The 21226-nt window shown below is 40.6% G+C and overlaps 1 protein-coding gene across 13 annotated transcripts in view; it reads left to right on the top strand.

Moving 5' to 3' along the window:
* Positions 1 to 21226, top strand: part of SPAG9 (sperm associated antigen 9) — a 163630-nt gene that overhangs the window by 85202 nt on the left and 57202 nt on the right. For 7 of the 13 annotated variants that reach the window (XM_033183524.1, XM_033183527.1, XM_033183523.1 and 4 more), the window contains 2 exons: positions 18095 to 18302; positions 19187 to 19286. In XM_033183524.1, coding sequence (XP_033039415.1) covers positions 18095 to 18302; positions 19187 to 19286 — 308 coding nt within the window. Of the gene's footprint in view, positions 1 to 7157; positions 7200 to 18094; positions 18303 to 19186; positions 19287 to 21226 lie in introns of all 13 variants that reach the window. The other 6 variants (XM_033183522.1, XM_033183519.1, XM_033183520.1 and 3 more) reach the window with 1 other exon arrangement.

Genomic DNA, 21226 nt, shown 5'->3' with positions numbered 1-21226 from the left:
TAGAGTGCAGTGGTGCAATCTTGGCTTATGCAACCTCTGCCTCCTGGGTTCAAGTGATTCTCCTGCCTCAGCCTCCCAAGTAGCTGGAATTACAGATGGGCACCACCATGCCTGGCTAATTTTTGTATTTTTAGTAGACATGGGGTTTTGCCATGTTGGCCAGGCTGGTCTCGAACTCTTGACTTCAAGTGATCTGCCTGCCTCAGCCTCCCAAAGTCCTGGGATTACAGGTGTGAGCCTCCGTGCCCGGCTTGTGTTTTATGTATTTTAAACATTTATTCCTCTAGTGTCAAGCGACTCTGTCTCTACAAAATATTTAAAAATTAGCTAGGCATGGTGGTGTGCACTTTTAGTCCCTGCTACTCAGGAGGAACAGGCAGGAGGATCAACTTGAGCCTGGGAGGCTGAGGCTATAGAGAGCCATGATCATGCTACTGCACTCCAGCCTGGGTGACAGAGTAAGTCCTTGTCTCAAGAAAAATAATTAATAATAACAATGATGGGCTAAGGCTGAGAATGGACAAAATGTTAAGGTGAGACAGTTAATCTTACTGAATTATGTTCACAAAGAAGCTACAATTAAAGAAGGAATTGGAGAAGAAAAGGCCAAGTATAGCCAAGACAATCCTGAAGAACGATAAATACAAGAACTTGCGCTACCAGGTATTAAGATTTACTATAAAGCTTAATTATTAAGGTGGTATAGTATTGCTTCATCTTCCTTTTCTCTTTCCTTTCTGCACAATTCAGTTCTAAAGCCACCAGGCAGGGCAGAGGAAGGTAAGGCTTTCTATGGTGCTTAGGAGCAGGGGTGGGGTTGTTACAACCCAAGCAAAGTTAGGAGGGTAATCCATATGGGGTAGCCTGCTGTAGAGAGTCAGGGCCCCAGCAGCATTAAGGACATCCCTGCAGGATGGCAGCCAGGCTTGGGGGTACAAGACCCTAAGCAGGATGATGAGAGCCTCCCCAAGGAGAAGTGCCAGGTATAGGGTGTCAGACCCTGAGCAGGTGAGGAAGGCAGCATCTGTGTGTGGTAGGGGGAGACGGGGCTGGAGTGGAGAAGAAAGAAGATGCATGGGGAAAGAAGGGCATTAGTGGAGGGCTGTAGTGGCAGAGAAGAGAGACCGTAAGAGACATGAGCCCTGAAAGACAAGGCACAAGGGAGTTTTAGAATGGAAGAAGATGTCAGCAGGGTCAGCTGGTGTGGGGAAGTCATGTAGAATGAGGACTGAATTTGTAAATGTATAGGTGTAGATTTGAGCAGTTTAAGTTGTAGGGCCAGTAACAGGAGTAACTGTAAATCATAAAAAGAGGAAATAACATGTATAGACTACCCAAAATGGTGATTGTGGTGGGAGGAGAGAAAAAGGATAACTTGAGGTGGAGATTAGCAGAGCAGGGGGGAAAAGTATAGAATGGGAGAGACTGGGTTGTTGGTATGCTTACAAGAAGGGTTCAACAGAGAGAAAAAGACAAGGGAGTGAAGAAAGATAATTGATACATCAGAATCCTAGAAGGGCAGAGGGGAAGGGATCACATATCCCAGCTACAACTCAGATCTCCTTTGTTGCTGGGACAGCTTCAGTTTTTCCTAGACTTTTGCTGTATTATTTGCAGTTACAAATAATACTGTGGTAAATAACCAACCAAGGTCTACAAAGCAGCATGAAAATTATATGGCTGGCATACAGCATGCACACACACATATGCATGTGTATACATATGTGCTCCAAAAAAGTGTTTTTTTCTTTGAAGAGCATCCTTGGTTGTTGATCATTAGTAGAATGTGACCTTTAGATCTGAGAAAAGCAATTTTAACTAACTAAACCAATTGGATGGACACCTACTTGTGAAAATTTCAGAGAGTTCTCATAAAATCACATGACTTGTGATACTTTAGTAAACTGCTGTGAGAAGCTCTTGTTAGCAGAGTTTGGTATGTAAAGCCAGTCAATGTGTGCTGCATTCTTCAGGGGATGTGTTTAGCATGCAGAACAGGAAATGTCTAAACAGAGCCAGCATTCTTGTTGAGAGAATTTTCCATCCTCCTCCATTTGTGGTTAAGTTCTGAAATTGTTCCTATTTCTTTAGTTTCCACAAGCTTTAATCTCTATAGTAGTTGAATCATATCTATTGTTATTTACAATTCCTATTGTAAAATGCATGTGTAATTTAAAAAGTTAAAGTTCGCAGTTTTAAATAACTTCTTTGAAGTAATTTTAGACTTACAGAAAAGTTGCAAAAATAGCACAGCGTTCCATATACCCTTCACACAGCATCCCCTGACATTAACCATAATACAGTCATCGAAGCTATGAAATTAACATTGGTACAATACTGTTAGGTAAACCTGTATTCGAGTTTTACCAGTTTTTCCACTAATATCCTTTTTCCCTTCCAGAATCCAGCCCAGGATCCCACATTACTTTTTTTTTTTTTTTTGAGACGGAGTCTCGCTCTGCCGCCCTGGCTGGAGTGCAGTGGCCGGATCTCAGCTCACTGCAAGCTCCGCCTCCCGGGTTCACGCCATTCTCCTGCCTCAGCCTCCAGAGTAGCTGGGACTACAGGTGCCCGCCACGTCGCCCGGCTAGTTTTTTTTTTTTTTTTTTTGTATTTTTAGTAGAGACGGGGTTTCACCATGTTAGCCAGGATGGTCTCGATCTCTTGACCTCGTGATCCGCCCGTCTCGGCCTCCCAAAGTGCTGGGATTACAGGCTTGAGCCACCGCGCCCGGCCCCACATTACTTTTTTTTTAAAAAAAAAATTTTATTACAGACAGGGCCTCACTAGGTTGCCCAGATTGGTCTCGAACTCCTGGCCTGAGGTGATCCTGCTGTCTCAGCCTGCCAAAGTGCAGGGATTATAGGCATAAGCTACCACACCTGGCTTCCACATTGCATTTATACGTTATGTCTCCCCAGTCTTCCCAGCGTGTAACAGTTCCTCAGTCTTGTCTTTCATGACCTTGAGATTTTTGAAGAGTACTGGTTGGTTGTTTTGTAGAATGTCTCTCCATTTGGGCTTCTCTGATTTCTCATTATTAGATTGAGGTTATGTATTTTTGGTGAGAATACAACAGAATCTAGTGTCTTGGTGTGGATATACTTTGAGACTATGTAGATATCCTGTTTCTGTTCACACTTTCATTCACTGATTTTAGCATCCAGAGTGGATTTTGCCTACAACAATTATTAGTAAAATATTGCTAATAGTTCTCTTTTCTTCATTCTACATTTATTAATTGGAATTCTTCTATCAGGGAGAGTTGTCTTCTTCCCCCCTTCCCTCCATTCCAGTTTGGATTCAATGGAGATTTTATATATATGTGTGTATACACACACACACACATACACACACACATATACATATATATACACACATATATGTATATATTTTATTCTGTGGGCTATGCAAACCTATCATTTCTTTGGGTTCTCAAATTATTCTAGCTTTGGACATTGAGAGCTCTTGCAGTATGGCTCCTGTGTTCTTTTGACATACCCCATCCTTTTTGAGTGCTTTCTTCCTTATTGGCACCATAAGATGTTCCAAGCTGTTGTATTTTCCCTGCCCCACTCTTAAAAATTTGACTACTTCTCAAAGGAGCTCTGGCACATTTTTTGGGAGAAGGGTATTTAGGAACCAAGATCTAGGCACTATTCATTCTTTTATTTCTGGTTTGAGTTTTTCCATTAGTTTATACCTCCTTTATAGAATTTTGTATTAGTGTATATACTAGCGTAAAATAAAAGTAGAGTTTTAAGAAAAAATGGATTATGTGTTATAATATTTCATATTGTTTTTGCTTTTGACAGTGGATAAGGAATTTGTTCTATAAACTCAATTTTTGCTTATAAGCTTTTCTTCCTCATATATATCTTCACGTGATAACTTTAGGAACCACCCATAGGTGACTGTTAGATTTCGAAGGAAAAGAAGGGTAAAGATTTTATTGTGTTATTTGTTGACCAAGATGCCTATTATGTATGTTGAGAATGGAAACTGGTAAAAATGTAAATAAGCAGTGCTTTCAAAATTATGGTGTTTAAATATTGTATTTTAAATGTGACTTCATCTGAGGTAATTGGCACATAGGTATTTATTAATACTTACGTTTAGGCTGGGTGTGGTGGCTCACGCCTGTAATCCCAGCACTCTAGGAGGCCAAGGTAGGTGGATCATCTGAGGTCAGGAGTTCGAGACCAGCCTGGCCAACATGGCGAAACCCTGTCTCTAATAAAAATACAAAAATTAGCCGGGCATGGTGGCGCACGCCTGTAGTCCCAGCTACTCAGGAGGCTGAGGAAGAAGAATCACTTGAACCCAGGAGGCAGAGGTTGCAGTGAGCCAAGATCGTGCCATTGCACTCCAGCCTGGGTGACAGAGCGAGACTCCATCTCCAAAAAAAAAAAACAAAAACAAAAAACTTATGTTTACTGTTTAAACAAACTTTTAGAATAGGAGAAGTTGTTTAACATATTTTCTACTGAAAAAATTACCTTTTTCACTTAAAAAAATTTATTGATGCTCACTGCGTTAGGCACAATGCCATGTACCAGAAATGTTGTTAAGGTGCTCAGAGGTCCAAATATTTTCTAAAACAGGCCTTTATATTTCTTTTAAAAAGTTATTTTAGGCCAGGTGCAGTGGCTCATGCCTGTAGTCCCTGCACTTTGGGAGGCCGAGGCGTGCAGATCATGAGGTCAGGAGATTGAGACCATCCTGGCTAACATGGTGAAACCCCGTCTCCACTAAAAATACAAAAATTAGCCGGGCTTGGCCGTGGGCGCCTGTAGTCCCAGCTACTCAGGAGGCTGAGGCAGGAGAATGGTGTGAACCCGGGAGGTGGAAGTTGTAGTGAGCCGAGATTGTCTAGCCTGGGTGACACAGCGAGACTCTGTCTCAACAAAAAAGAAAAAAAGAGGCCGGGCGCGGTGGCTCAAGCCTGTAATCCCAGCACTTTGGGAGGCCGAGATGGGCGGATCACGAGGTCAGGAGATTGAGACCATCCTGGCTAACACGGTGAAACCTCGTCTCTACTAAAAATGCAAAAAACTAGCTGGGCGAGGTGGCGGGCGCCTGTAGTCCCAGCTACTCCGGAGGCTGAGGCAGGAGAATGGCATAAACCCGGGAGGCGGAGCTTGCAGTGAGCTGAGATCCGGCCACTGCACCCCAGCCCGGGAGACAGAGCAAGACTCCGTCTCAAAAAAAAAAAAAAGAAAAGAAAATAGTTATTTTACTACTCAGGAGGCTGAGGTGAGAAAACTGCTTGAAGCCAGGAGTTCCAGGTTGCAGTGCACTATAATGGTGCCTGTGAATAGCCATGGCATTCCAGCCTGGGCAATATAGCAAGATCACGTGTCAAAAAAAATTATATTAATTCAGTTTCACGATTTTTAGTAATACTGAATAAAATAGAGTAGAAATGGGAAGTTTCTTCAACCCTAAATTTCATTTCCTCCCCCGTCATTGTAAATAGTTGATGAATCCTTGGCCTTTTTCTTTACAGGTGCACATAGATATAATGTCTTTTTAAGATAAGTGGGTTTATAAGTATTTTCCTGCTGCTTGATTTTTTTTTTCATTTAATGACATATCTTGACAATCTTTCTACTTTTATATATAGAGAGCTACCCAAGTTTTTACCTGGTTTTTGATGAAGAGAATGATTAAAGATTATGAGAATCCAGCATCAAAGATTATATAAATAAACATTAAGTGCTCTTACCACCAAAAACAAGTATGACGTGCTAGATGTGTTTATTGGCTTGAATGTGGTGATTGTTTCACAATATGTATTTTAAAAATCACCTTAACTGTATACTGTATTTGTCAGTTATATCTCAATAAAGCTAGGGGGGAAAAACTACGTCTATTAAAGAAGAGGCAGTCTGGTTTCCTATAAAGTGAATCATGCCTTGCTAATCTGTGTATTTTTTATTTTTTGTCTTGTTGAGATGGAGTTTCGCTCTTGTTGCCCAGGCTGAAGTGCAATGGCGTGATCTTGGCTCACTGCAACCTCCACCTCCTGGGTTCAAATGATTCTCCTGCCTCAGCCTCCAGAGCAGCTGGGATTACAGGTGCCCACCACCACGCCTGGCTAGTTTTGTATTTTTAGTAGAGACGAGTTTTCTTCATGCTGGTCAGGCTGGTCTCGGACTCCTGACCTTGGGTGATCCATCTCCCTTGGCTTCCCAAAGTAGCTGGGATTACAGGTGTAAGCCACTGCGGCCAGCCTAATCTGTGTATTTTTAAGGGCATAACTGAGAGCTAGCAGCCTTTCAAGAAGACTTTGATGAATTTCCAGACCAAGAGTATTTAAAACTGTTGCTTTGTATTTAAGAGAAACACATCCATCTCATAGAGGGAAAATGTATAGATGGAAATAAAGAATATGAATAAATAGATTTTTATGAAAAAGGATTTGGGACTGGGCACGTGGCTCATGCCTGTAATCCTAGCACTTTGGGAGGCCAAGGAAGGTGGATCACTTGAGCCCAGGATTTCGAGACCGGCCTGGGCAACATGGCGCGACCAAATCTCTACTAAAAATACAACAATTTATCCAGGCATGGTGGGGTACACCTGTAGTCCCAGCTACTTGGGAGGCTGAGGTGGGAGAATCACCTGAACCCTGCGAAGTTGAGGCTGCAGTGAGCCATGATTGTGTCACTGCACTCCAGCCTGGGCGACAGGAGTGAGACCCTATCTCAAAAAAAAAAAGAAAAAGCATTTGGATTTTGGTGATCCTTTGATCATTAGTGTTATCTAACTAATTCAGAAATGATCGAAGGAGGTGTGATAAACATTTCTGAGTATGCTGCACTGGAATATTGGTATGTTAAATAATCAAAGGGACTGGACTGGAATAAACATCAAGAAGATTTCATAAGGTAGTGGAAGTAGAAAAAAAAGGTTAAATAATGAACTGCATGTCGATAAGACATTGATCCAAATGGTGGCTTCTGAACCATGATATTACTTCGTAAGGTCAGCTTAAGTCAAAAGAAAACAAAGCCTCCAAGCCCTCATTTTAAACACAGTAGATATTAGATGAATCTTGTATCCTGGGAGATAGTACAAGCCAAAGATACAGCTATGTTAAAACCTAGTAAACACGTAATTTTTTTCTCTTTTATAATCTTCCCTTTTCCTAGGTCAGCAATAGTCCTGAACCTCAGAAGGCTGTAGAACAGGAGGTGAGAATGGTGCTTCTTAACATTTTGCAAAAAGTACACTAAAGTGATTAACTATTGATTACTTCCTCAACTGCTATTCTCAAGACATCAGATGCTCAGTTTGGAAGACTATTGTTGTAATTCACTGAAATATAAAAGAAAACTATTTCCACTATAGTGGTTGTCAGGGCTTTACTGTAATCTGTAATTTATTCCTTCCCCTAAGTAAGCATTTTTAAATAAAGGAAAGAAAATATAAGTATATTCTGTGAAATTCAGCCTGTTTCCATTTATCCAGCTCTATGTAATGGTATACTTTCCAGAAATACCTTCCTCAGGGCATAATGTTTATAACTTGTATGTGTCCTGGATGTGGCCTAGTGTGTCATCTTACCGTGGACTGCTTCCGTAGTTTGTTCAAGTTCTTCATCTCCAGTCAGGGCACCATCCAGCTTTATTCATCAAACATCTGTTAAGAGCCTACTACAGGCCAGACGTGGTGGCTCATGCCTGAAATCCCAAACACTCTGGGAGACTGAGGCAGGTGGATCACTTGATCAGGAGTTCAAGACCAGCCTGGCCAATATGGTGAAACCTTGTCTCTACTAAAAATACAAAAATTAGCTGGGCGTGGTGGCAGACATCTGTAATCCCAGCTATACAGGAGGCTGAAGCAAGAGAATTGCTTGAACCAAGGAGATGGAGGTTGCAGTGAGCTAAGGTGGTGCCACTGTCCTCTCAGCCTGGGCAACATAGTGAGACTCCATCTCAAAAAAAAAAAAAAAAAGTAGCCTGCTACATGTCAGGCTTAATATGCTGGGCACTGGGGATAACAAGATATCTGTGACTTTCTCTTATGTGCTAGGTCAGGGGTTGACCTGGGTCCATGGAAGCCCTCTAGCATCAACAGTGAAAAAGTACCCTGTTCCTTCGAAATATACTCAGTGTTAGGACATTCATACCTTTCCTTTAATAATTGGAATTCTCGGCCGGGCGCGGTGGCTCAAGCCTGTAATCCCAGCACTTTGGGAGGCCGAGACGGGCGGATCACGAGGTCAGGAGATCGAGACCATCCTGGCTAATACGGTGAAACCCCGTCTCTACTAAAAAATACAAAAAACTAGCCGGGCGACGAGGCGGGCGCCTGTAGTCCCAGCTACTCGGGAGGCTGAGACAGGAGAATGGCGTGAACCCGGGAGGCGGAGCTTGCAGTGAGCTGAGAGCCGGCCACTGCACTCCAGCCTGGGTGGCAGAGCAAGACTCCGTCTCAAAAAAAAAAAAAATAATTGGAATTCTCTTGAAGCTACCATTCTATTTACACTTAGATGGATTTGACTGAAATGTGAGTATCTAGAGTTAAGGTTTTTAGTGTTTCCTTTGGGTCACAGACTCTTAGGAACCAAATTATTTGAAACTCTCCAGAAGAATGCATGTGCGCATCATTTTGTAACTTTTTTATGCCACATAGCTGTAAATCAAAAGAATTTTAAGAACCAGTGCTTTAGAGACTTACTTTCACTTGGGGAGAAAGAAATGTAGGTCTAAAATTATTATTGTGTTAATAGTAAGGGATCCTATGTGGGGCTAGTTGGTTGTTTGTAGTTTTGTCTTTATTTTCATTTTGCTTAAAATCCTCAAATCTAAGAGACAGACTTACATAGCAGAGTTGCTTGCCTTTATATAGCTTATTTCAGAAGTTAGGCTACTCAGGAAAACACTACATTGGCAGGTAGTGTCTGTAAGTTGAACCGAATGGGATAATTTGTTTTTTCTAGTTGTAAACATGGTTTATAGTCTGTTAGAACATAGTTATGCTGCAAAGCCAGATAATACATGACATATATATTCTTTATAGCACTAAGCACATGGTGCATTTGGTAAATGGAACAAATGAAAATATTTTGAAGAGCTTATAGACTTTTAGCCTGATATCTAAAACCCATAAGAAAATGGCACAAAGACTAGATTGCTTTTACTGCAGTATCTCAAGTAAAACTAAAAGTAATAACATTTATTTTGTGTGTGTGGTAAAAACACGTAAACATTACCATCTTACAAGCTCTGTTGTGGTCTCTACAGGGAGAAAAAAATGACCATTTTAACCATTTTTAAGTATATAGTTCGATAGTGTCAGTATACAGTTCAATAGTGTTATGTATATTCATATTATTGTAAAACAGCACCAGAGCTTTTTCATCTTGCAAATCTAAAACTCTACACTTATTAAATAATAACTTCCTTTCCAACTCCTCTAGCCCCTGGAAACTACCATTTTACTTTCTGTTTCTATGAATTCGATGTCACATATTAAATACTGCACATAAATAGAATCATATAGTATTTGTCTTTTTGAGGCTGGCTTATTTCATGTAGCGTAATGTGCTCAAGGTTCATTCATGTTATAGCATGTGACAGAATTCCCTTTTTAAGGGTGAGTAATATTTGATTGTATGTGTACACCACATTTTGTTTATTTATTTGTTAATAGACATTTGGGTTGGTTTCACCTTATGGCTGTTATGAATAATTTTTTTATGAGCATATACCCGAAAGTGAGATGGCTGGACGATATGGTAGTTCTATTTTTAATGTTTTTAGGAACTTTCTTACTGTTTTCCAGAGTGGTTGCATCATTTTACAATCCTACCCACTATGCACAAGTGTCTAATGTATTCACATCCTCTTTTTCTTGATAGTAGTCATCCTGATGGGGGCCAGGTGATGATAACTCATTGTGGTTTTGATTTGCATTTCTCCAATGATTAGTGGTGTTGATCATCATTGTATATGCTTCTTGGCCATTTGTGTTACATCTATTTTTTTTTCAAAGCACAATTTAAATATGCACAGACATGCCATTCTTTTACCTGTACTTCCAAATCTTGTACTAGCTTTTTGTGCACATTCTCTAGTGACATGTACACCTACAATGTGGCAGTTCCCTAAAGGCTCTAAAGGGGGATTGGGGCTATAAAATAAATATGTTAGAAAGAGACTTGACAACTGTGTAAGTCTCCATGTTTGACACCACTCATGCCATTGAAAAAGGTATCTTAATGATGTCAGACAATAGGATTTGATAGGCCAGTGGTCATTTGCAGTCAAGAGTATTAGCCAAAACAGCACAACCTGGCATGTGACGTGTAAAGTCTAATGTAAAATAGGAACTTGCAGTCTCAAGAAGCCACAGATTGAATGTGAAATAACAGCATGCAACTCCCCTGGAACTTTATGTTGAATGATTTGTAATAAATGCTTTTCAGTTAGGACCTCTTAAGAATTTTCCCTTGTTTGCATGCATAGTCATGTGTCGCTTAACAACAGAGATACATTCTGAGAAATGTGTAGTTAGGTGATTTTGTTGTAGGAACAACAGAGATACATTCTGAGAAATGTGTAGTTAGGTGACTTTGTTGTAGGAACATCACAGAGTGAATTTACACAAACCTAGATGGTATAGCTTACTACACACCTAAACTATATAGTATGGCCTGTTGCTCTTAGACTGCAACCTGTACAGCACGTACTGAATACTGTAGGCAGTTGTAACACAATGGTAAGTATTTTGTGTACCTAAACATAGAAAACATACAGTAAAAAAAAAAAAAAAAGAAATATTTAAAATGGTTTACCTCTATAGGGCACTTACCATGGATGGAGTTTGCAGGACTGCAAATTGCTCTTGGTGAGTCAGTGAGTGAGCAGTGAGTGAATATGAAGGCCTAGAGCATTACTGGACATTATTGCAGACTTTATAAAATGCTGTCCACTTAAACTATACTACATTAATTTTTTTCTTCAATAATAAATTTTTTTTTTCTTTTCTTTTTTTTTTTTTTTTTGAGACAGAGTCTGGCTCTGTCGCCCAGACTGGAGTGCGGGGGCCGGATCTCAGCTCACTGCAAGCTGCGCCTCCCAGGTTTACGCCATTCTCCTGCCTCCGCCTCCCAAGTAGCTGGGACTACAGGCGCCCGCCTCGTCGCCCGGCTAGTTTTTTGTATTCTTTAGTAGAGACGGTGTTTCACCGTATTAGCCAGGATGGTCTCGATCTCCTGACCTCGTGATCCGCCCGTCTCGGCCTCCCAAAGTGCTGGGATTACAGGCTTGAGCCACCGCGCCCGGCCTCTTCAATAATAAATTAACCTTAGCTTACTGTAACTTATTTACTTTATAAACTTAAAATTTTTTTTTTACCTTTTTGACTTTTTAAAATAATGTTTAGCTTAAAAAACAAACACATTGTATAGCTCTATGAAAATATTTTCTTTATATCCTTATTCTGTAAGCTTTTGTCTATTTATTTATTTACTTTTTGCTTTTTAAACTTTTCTGTCAAAAACCAACACACACACATATTATTAGCCTTGGCTTACACGAGATCAGGATCATCAGTGTCAGTATTTTCCACCTCCACATCTTGTCCCACTGGAAAGTTTTCAGGGGCAATGACACACATGGAGCTGTCACCTCCTAGGATGACAATGCCTTCTTCTAGGGTACTTTTGCAGCACCCATCTGAGGCTGTTTTATAGTTAACTTTATTATTATTTTTAAGTAGAAGGAGAAGTATACTTTAAAATAACAATGAAAATTATAGTAAATACATAAACCAGTAACATAATTGTTTATCAAGTATTATGTATGGTATAGAATTGTATGTACTATACTTTTATACACCTGGCAGTGTAGTAGTTTTGTTAACACCCTAGTGCATTGCACTGGGATTTATGACAGTTGCAACATCACTGGGCAACATGAATTTTTCAGCTTCATTTTAATCTCATGGGACCACCACCATATATGCTGTATGCTGTCTATTATTGACCAAAACGTCATTATGCAGATATGGCACATGATTGTATTATCTTGTGAGCGTACTGTTGACCAAAAATGTATTTTAATTTTTAACACATTGATTATTTTTTTTTTTTAGAAAAAAGGTTTTGCTCTGTTGCCCAGGCTGGGTGCAGTGGTATGATCTTGGCTCACTGTAACCTCCACCCCCTTCTGGATTCAAGTGATTCTTCGTGCCTCAGCTGCCCGGGTAGCTGGGACTATGGGCATATGCCACTATGCCCAGCTAATTTTTGTATTTTTAGTAGAGACGAGGATTCACCATGTTGGCCAGGCTGGTCTCGAACTCCTGGCCTCAAGTGATCCCTTGGCCTCCCAAAGGGCTGTGATTACACACATGAGACACTGTGCTTAGCCTCATTCTATCTTTAGTTGGAGACAGTTAGTGAGGTATAATACAAGAATATTGTACCCCTGGCCAAATGCTGTGTCCGATTTCCCATCTAAGTGCTTTTCTGCTAATATTAGAAGGTTTATGTCACCACTGCCTGGGATACCAAGAAGAAAGGCCTCTTTCAAAAATGGTTTCCCGGCTGGGCACAGTGGCTCACATCTGTAAACCCAGCACTTTGGAAGGCTGAGGCAGGTGGATCACCTGAGGTTGGGAGTTCGAGACCAGCCTGACCAACATGGAGAAACCCCATCTCTATTAAAAATACAAAATTAGCTGGGCGTGGTGGTGCGTGCCTGTAATCCCAGCTACTCGGGAGGCTGAGGCAGGAGAATCACTTGAATCCGGGAGGCAGAGGTTGTGGTGAGTCGAGATTGCGCCATTGCACTACAGCCTGGTAACAAGAGCGAAACTCCATCTCAAAAAAAAAAAAAAGAAAAAAGAAAAAGAAAATGGCTCACCCCCTAAAATCAGAGCTTTTCACTTCTCAGCTCTCATGCTGTATCTCTGGGATCTAGTTGTCAGAAGTATAGCCTACACAGTGAGCTATTTTAAAGAGTGTAAAATATTTTTATGTGGTAAATATAAAAGGGAAGTAAGTTACATGTAAGCAAATCTCATGTTATTTGGATAGCCTAGGATAAATTTAAAACATAATTTTCTTCTAAGTAGATCCTGATTAACCACTTCCTTGTAGCCTGAAACCTTGGGATTGCTGAGGTATCAGGTCCCTTTCCTGTTTTAGGTTCAGCTCTCTCCTGGTTATTTTATTTTTCATTTTTTATTTTTTCACCCCATGATATCTAGACTGTCTCCTGGTTATTTTATTGCATGCCCCCAGATCCACAAGTGAATTTGGAAAGTGGGCCTTTGGCACACTTTTTATGTTGTGAACTTTTAAATTACTAAGTACAATTTTTTCTAAGGTGAAAATAACCTGCCTTTTGTGGGGAGAGGGAGACTGGAATAATAAGGAGGAAGAAGACATAATTTCTCTATATTTAAGAGGTAAATGACAATTCCAAGATTGACCTCAAATTATTTATTTTTGACACAGTTTCAAAGGCATATCACTTGCTCGTATAGATGAACTCAGTATTCTCTAGGGCTTTCTGAATCCGTAGTCTTAATGGGTTTTAAGTGTTTTCATCAACACTGTTTATTGGAAATACAAACTGTTTATTTTATATTTTTTAATGTGTGTTACATTTGAAACCTTTAAAGAATGAGAATTCATGTACATGATAACATGGGCTCAATCTCAGTTCACTGCAGCCTCTGCCTCGATTCAAGCAATTCTCATGCCTTAGCCTTGCTCATAGCTGGGACTACAGGCGTGCACCACCATGCTGGGCTAATTTTTGGCATTTTTAGTAGAGACAGTGTTTCACCAGGTTTCCCAGGCTGTTCTCAAACTCGTGGGCTCAGGTGATATGCTCACCTTAACCTCTTAAAGTGCTGGGATTATGGGTATGCGCTGACCATGCACAGCCAAATGCGGCTTATTTTTTCATAGAGTGTATATCAAAGCAAAGACAATGCGAATGGTGCTCAGAGGGACTTGTAGTTGTTTTCACTATCAGCCTCTTTGGTCCAGAGGTATTAAATACTGTCAGGGTTTTTTTTTTTTTTTAATTTTAATACTGTCAGTCTTTTTGACTCAACTCCAAACAGATGAATTTGCTGGAATTAGTAGGTTTCTATCAGATACTTTTATATTGGGTGCCAGTTACCAGTTAAAGAAAATAGTTAGCAATTTTTTTTTTTTTGGGACGGAATCTCGCCCTTTCACCAGGCTAGAGTGCAGTGGCGCAATCTTGACTCACTGCAACCTCCGCCTCCTGGGTTCAAGCGATTCTCCTGCCTTTCAGCCTCCCAAGTACCTGGGATTACTGGCATGTGCCACCATGCCTGGCTTATTTTTTTATTTTTAGTAGAGACAGGGCTTCCACGTGTTGGCCAAGCTGGTCTGGAACTCCTGACCTCAACTAATCCACCCGTCTTGGTCTCCCAAAGTGCTGGGATTACAGGCGTGAGCCACTGCACCTGGCAATTTTTTTTTTTTTTTTTTTTTGAGATGAAGTCTTGCTCTGTCGCCCAAACTGGAGTTCAGTGGTGCGATCTCAGCTCACTGAAACCTCTGCCTCATGGGTTCAAGCGATTCTCCTGCCTCAGCCTTTTTTATTGTATTGTGGTAAGAACGTTTAATGTGAGATCTACCTTCTAAAAATTTTAAGTGTACAATGCATTATTACTGTTTTATGTGATGGGATCTTGCTGTGTTGCCCAGGCCATTCAAGCACTTCTTCTTGTGCCTCAGCCTCCGAAGTAGCTGGGATTACAGGCATGCTTGAAGTATGCAAGTAAGAAGTACTCTTTTTTGTTTTTTTTTTGAGACAGAGTCTTACTCTTGTCACCCAGGCTGGAGTGCAATGGTGCGATCTTGGCTCACTGCGATCTCTGCCTCCTGGGTTCAAGTGATTCTCCTGCCTCAGCCTCTTGAATAGCTGGGATTACAGACGTGTGCCACCAGGCCCAGCTAATTTTTGTATGTTTAGTAGAGTCGGGACTTTTCCATGTTGGCCAGGCTGGTCTCGAACTCCTGACCTCAGGTGATCTGTCTACCTCGGCCTTCCAAAGTACTGGGATTACAGGCGTGAGCCACCACACCTGGCCGAAGTATTGTACTCTTAAACATGGATATACTATTTTATTTTTATATGTTATATTGATTGCGTCAAAGATGTTGTACAATATATTATAATTAATACGTACAATATACTGTAGTTAGTGATACAGTATTGCAACTGCCATTAAAATGATGTTGACATCAGTGTGTAATTTTATTGCTAATGCTTTTCCTTTTTTGGAGAGTCTTACTCTATCCCCCAGGCTGGAGTGCAGTGGCGCGATCTTGGCTCGCTGCAACCTCTGCCTCCCCGGTAGCTGGGATTATAGACACCTGCCACCAGGCCTAATTTTCGTATTGTTAGTAGATATGAGGTTTCGCCATGTTGGCGAGGCTGGTCTCAAACTCCTGACCTCAGGTGATCTGCCTCCCTGGGCCTCCCAAAGTGTTGGGATTTTAGGCGTGAGCCACCAAGCCTGGCTGCTAATGCCTTTCATATTTTATTTTCAAATTTGCCATTTAGAAAAATCAGCTGGACACAATGGCTCACGCCTGTAATCCAAGCACTTTGGGAGGCCAAGGCCAGCGGATCACTTGAGGCCAGGTGTTTGAGACCAGCCTAGGCAGTGTGGCAAAACCCTGTCTCTACCAAAAATACAAAAAATTAGTGGGGCATGGTGACACACGCCTGTAATCATAGGTGCTCAGGGGACTGAGGCATGAGAATCGCTTGAGCCTGGGAGGTGGAGGTTGCAGTGAGCTGAGATTATGCCACTGCACTCCAGCCTGGGTGACAGAGTGAGGCTCTGTCTTAGAAAAAAAGAGAAAAATCTCGTGTATGTCTGGAAAAATACGATTTACTTAAATATTTCCCAGTTATTTGCAGAGGAGCTAGAGAGATTATTTATTGATAATCGGTGACTCTTTATTGCCTTTTAAAAATATTATAACTTTCTCCAGACAAGTTTATTTCTTAACCCATTTTTAAAGTACTTTAGAATAAATTACTCAATTAAAATTTCTTCTAAATTACTTTTATTTGTAGGTTGAACTTTCTGATGTTAGCCAGGGTGGATCTAAATCTACCACTTCAGCATCAATAGCTAAATCGATGTGGCAGTAATTCCTACTGATACTCCCTTAAGGGAATTATATATATAATATATAATTTATAATTAAAATATTATAAATATAAATTATAAAAAATATGTATTTATAATTATATGAATAGTTACTATTATATTTTAAATTCTTAGTATGTGTGAAACACATTGCTAAGCCATAGTGTAGAATAACTTAAGAATCTTAAGAAGTAGATACTATTATCTCTATTTTACAGATTATAAAACAAAGGTTTAGAAAGGATACATAACTTACCCAAGGTCATACATTTAGTGAATGATAAATTCACTTAATTTACCCTAATCCTTATTATTATTATTATTATTTATTTTTTTTGAGATGGAGTTTTGCTCTTGTTGCCCAGGCTGGAGTGCAATGGTGCAATCTTGGCTCACCGCAGCCTCTACCCGCTGGGTTCAGGCAATTCTCCCACCTCAGCCTCCCGAGTAGCTGGAATTACAGGCATGCACCACCACGCCCGACTAATTTTTTGTATTTTTAGTAGAGACAGGGTTTCTCCATGTTGGTCAGGCTGGTCTTGAACTCCTGACCTCAGGAGATCCGCCTGCCTCGGCCTTCCAAAGTGCTGGGATTACAGATATGAGCCACTGCACCTGGCCTATTATTATTATTATTATTATCATAATTAGTGGTGGTGGCCGTAAGCTTTTTGTCAGTTTCTCTTCTTAAAACCTGGGTGCTCCAAAAGAACTGCTTCATTCTTGATAACCACTGGACAGTTGTTTATAATTATTTTGGAGCTGCAAACCCCTTTGAATATCTGATAAAAGCTCTAAGTCTTTTCAGAAAAATACATTGTACACAAATTTTTGCATACAATTTCAATTTGCATATACCTCTTGAAACCTATCTGTAGATCCTATAATAGTAATCAAATTTCAGTGAGTATGTAACTCACCTGGATTCCTTGTTAAAATATAGATGACCTATTCTCACTGCCCAAAGTTTGGTGCATTAAGTCTGGAGTTGGACTTAGACTCTGTCTACTCCTCTCTACTCCTTCCTCTTTTCTTTTTTTTCAAAAAGGTAGGGTCTTGTTGGGCTTAAGGCATCCTCCCACCGCAGCTGGAATTACAGGCATGTGCATCGCTGGAATCTGCCCCCTCCACCCGCTTTTTTTTTTTTTTTTGAGATGGTGTGCAGCTCTGTCGCTGAGGCGGGAGTGCAGTGGTGTGATCTTGGCTCACTGCAACCTCTGCCTCCCGGGTTCAAGCTATTCTCCTGCCTCAGCCTCCCAAGTAGCTGGGATTACAGGTGCCTGCCACCATGCCTGGCTAATTTTTGTATTTTTAGTAGAGACGGGGTTTCACCCGTGTTGGCCAGGCTGTCTCAAACTCCTGATGTCGTGATCCGCCCGCCTCAGCCTCCCGCAGCGCTGGTATTACAGGCGTGAGCTACCGCATTTTAACAAGCACTTTAAGCACTTCACATGCTTTAGATGCAGGATGTTTTAATACTGCACTTTACAAAGATACCCCGAGATTAAGAATTTGCTTATTCTACTTCTGTTTTAGAGCAGCTATTACAGAGCATGTGTTCTAAATGTTCTAAAGTAGGTCTTTATTACCAAGTGATTGTACAATATTGCAATTGCCATTAAGAATGATGTTGACATTAATGTATAGTTTTATTGCTAGTAATTCTTCTATTTTCAAATTTTCTGTTTAGAAAAACCTCATCTGAAAAAATAACAGTTTACTTAAATATTTCCCAATTATTTGCGGAGAGTCTAGAGAGAGTACTTATTGGTAATCAGTGGCTCTTTATTGCCTTTATTTTGAAAAAAAAAAACACAAAACAATAGAACTTTCTTTGGTAGATTTATTTCTTAACCCATTTAATGTGGTTTAGAGTAAATTCATCATTTAAAATTTTATTTTAAATTATTTTTATTTGTAGGATGAGCTTTCTGATGTTAGCCAAGGCGGATCTAAAGCTACCACTCCAGCATCAACAGCTAATTCAGATGTGGCAACAATTCCTACTGATACTCCCTTAAAGGAAGAAAATGAAGGATTTGTGAAGGTTACAGATGCGCCAAATAAATCAGAGATAAGCAAACACATTGAAGTACAGGTAGCCCAAGAAACTAGAAATGTATCTACTGGTGAGTGACCCTAGTTCTTTACTTACTAGGAAAGTATTCAGTAAACCCAGATAATGTGGGTATGAGAAAATATATCTTTGCGGGTGTTGCCTGCTTTGTATTTATAAAATAGCGGATATAGTTGGCCCTCTGTATCTGTGGTTCTGCATCTGTAGATTGAAAATATTTGAAAAAAAAAAGATAGCTGTGCCTGTACTAAACATGTACATACTTTTTTCTTACTATCACCTAAACAGTACAGTATGACAGTTATTTACATAGTATTTACATTGTATTAGGTATTGTAAGTAATCTAGAGATGATTTAAAGTATATGGGAGGATATTGATAAGTTATATGCAAATACAATGCCATTTTATATAAGGGACCTGAGCATCCATGGATTTTGGTATTGTGGTGGGTTCTGGAACCAGTCCCCCATGGATACTGAGATAAGACTGTACTTAATTGTATTCAATGCTTAAAAGAGGTAATGTTTAATTAGTCTTGGAGAGAAACTATTGGGGCCAGGAGTTAGGGGCCAGGAGGTCACAGAGCCTAAAAGACAGGAGGACAGTTCTTTTCTGTCCCCTGTCTTAGTTTAGTCTTTGTCTTTAGTTTCTTTAAATTCCATCTTTTAAATAAGGATGAAAGCAGGGCCTTAGATACATTGCACTGTGTGTTCCACGAAGCACAAAGGAAAACTGTCTTTGGTTGCTTATTAATTTTTGATATGAACTGTTCACTGAATATATGATATATTGTATAATGCTGTATTTCCTAAAACCCAGTCTTGTACATTTTAAAAAAATGTTCAAATGATACCTACAACTGTAAAAACAAGATTTTTATACTGGGGTACTATGTAATATATGTATTGTTTCTTTCATCATGTCCTTTTTTAAGGCTCTGCTGAAAATGAAGAGAAGTCAGAAGTTCAAGCAATCATTGAATCTACTCCTGAGCTGGATATGGACAAAGATCTCAGTGGATATAAAGGTTCAAGGTAACATAAATGTCAGATGAAGACATATTCTGCCTCCCCACCCCCAACTCCCATAAACACTGTTCTCCAGTCTCTGACTGGACAAAATGGATTCAGATATTTTGTTGAATAAATGTTAGTGTTGTATTCTAATTCCTATTCTTGAAACTAGACACTGTATGTGGTTTAAATTTTTTGTTAAATGTTATCTTTGTAGGATTATGAATTAGGTGTATGAGCAGGAAGGATGGTGTCTTAGTCTATTTTGTACTGCTATAGCAAAATACCAGAGTGGGTAATTTATATATTTACTTATTTATTTGATTGTTTGTTTGTTTGTTTTGAGACGGAGTTTCGCTCTTGTTGTCCAGGCTGGAGTGCAATGGCGTGATCTCGGCTCACTGCAACCTCCGCCTCCTGGGTTCAAATGATTCTCCTGCCTCAGCCTCTCTAGTAGCTGGGATTACAGGCATGAGCCACCACGCCTGGCTTATTTTGTATTTTTAGTAGAGATGGGGTTTCTCCATGTTGGTCGGGCAGGTGTCGAACTCCCGACCTCAGGTGATCTGCCCGCCTCGGCCTCCCAAAGTGCTGGGATTACAGGCGTGAGCTACCACACCCAGCCTTGTTTATTTTTTTTGAGACGGAATCTTGTTCTGTTGCCCAGGCTGGAGTGCTGTGGCGTGATCTCAGCTCACTGCAACCTCTGCCTCCCAGGTTCAAGGGATTCTTCTGCCTCAACCTCCCAAGTAGCTGGGATTATAGGCACCCACCACCATGCCCAGCTAATTTTTTTTTTTTTTTTTTTTTGTATTTTTAGTAGAGACGGGGTTTTGCCATGTTGGCCAGGCTGGTCTCGAACTCCTGAGGTGATCAGCCTGCCTCAGCCTCCCAAAGTGCTGGGATTATAGACGTGAGCCACTGCACCTGGCCAGTTTATAAAGAACATAAACTGGAGGCTAGGAAGGCCAAGATCAAGGTGCTGGCAGGGTCAGGTGTCTGGTGATGGCTGCTCTTTGCTTTCAAGTTGGTGCCTTGTTGCTGCATCCTCTGGAGGGGAGGAACTCTATGTCCTCACATAGCAGGAGGACAAGTGAGCCCTGAACACTGGATAAAGCCTCATTATTTTATAAGGACTCCAATCCTATTTATAAGGGAGAAGCCCTTATGGCCTAATCACCTCTTGAAGGCCCCATCTTAATACTATCACATTGGCAACAGCTGAATTTTATAGGGGACGCATTCAAACTATAGCAGATAGGGGAAAAAAGACAGCCAAGACATAGCCCATACTTTCTGTAACTTGAGGAAACCAAGAAGCAGGAGTGAAGGAAGTAACAGAGTGGACATGGCAGGGCTGGCAGCAGTGTTACTTTGAGGGCATGAAACAGACCTTTGGCAATGGAGAACACTTATTTTAGGGCCAGCGGCAGGGGACTGCAGCCTGCCGGACACTTCAGTCCAGCCCCCTCCTGACTGGGGCTTGTTACTCGCAGGATTGCATTGTCCCAGCCACTAACTTGGTGCCAGGGCCCCTCCCCCAGCACTTACCTTGAGTTTGTGCACGTTTCTTGCTGGGTGGGTTCAGAAGATGATTTCTTTTTTATGTGTACATATGCTAAATAAATGTAATTTAAAAAACAAAACAAAAATGTTTGAATAAACTTTTGTACCTTCCCCCAGATCAGGAAGAGAGAATGTACTTCCATCTTGAGAACTGTAATGATCTCATTATTGGAAGAAATTAGTCTCATTTTAGTATCATTTTACATAGGAAGGCTGTTTAGTGCTAGGAAGAAAATGGTTAGATATCTTTTTTTTTTTTTGAGATGGAGTCTCGCTCTGTCACCTAGGCTGGATACAATGGTGCTATCTTGGCTCACTGCAACTTTCACTGCCCCCCCACCCCCTCCCCAGAGTTCAAGCAACTCTCCTATCTCAGCCTCCCAGGTAGCTGAGAC

The sequence above is a fragment of the Trachypithecus francoisi genome, unplaced genomic scaffold (genome assembly GCF_009764315.1).
Source record: "Trachypithecus francoisi isolate TF-2019V2 unplaced genomic scaffold, Tfra_2.0 Lachesis_group20, whole genome shotgun sequence".
In the NCBI taxonomy this organism is placed as follows: domain Eukaryota; kingdom Metazoa; phylum Chordata; class Mammalia; order Primates; family Cercopithecidae; genus Trachypithecus; species Trachypithecus francoisi.
Note: the sequence above shows the minus strand (reverse complement) of the source record. Positions and strands in the feature narration are given on the sequence as shown.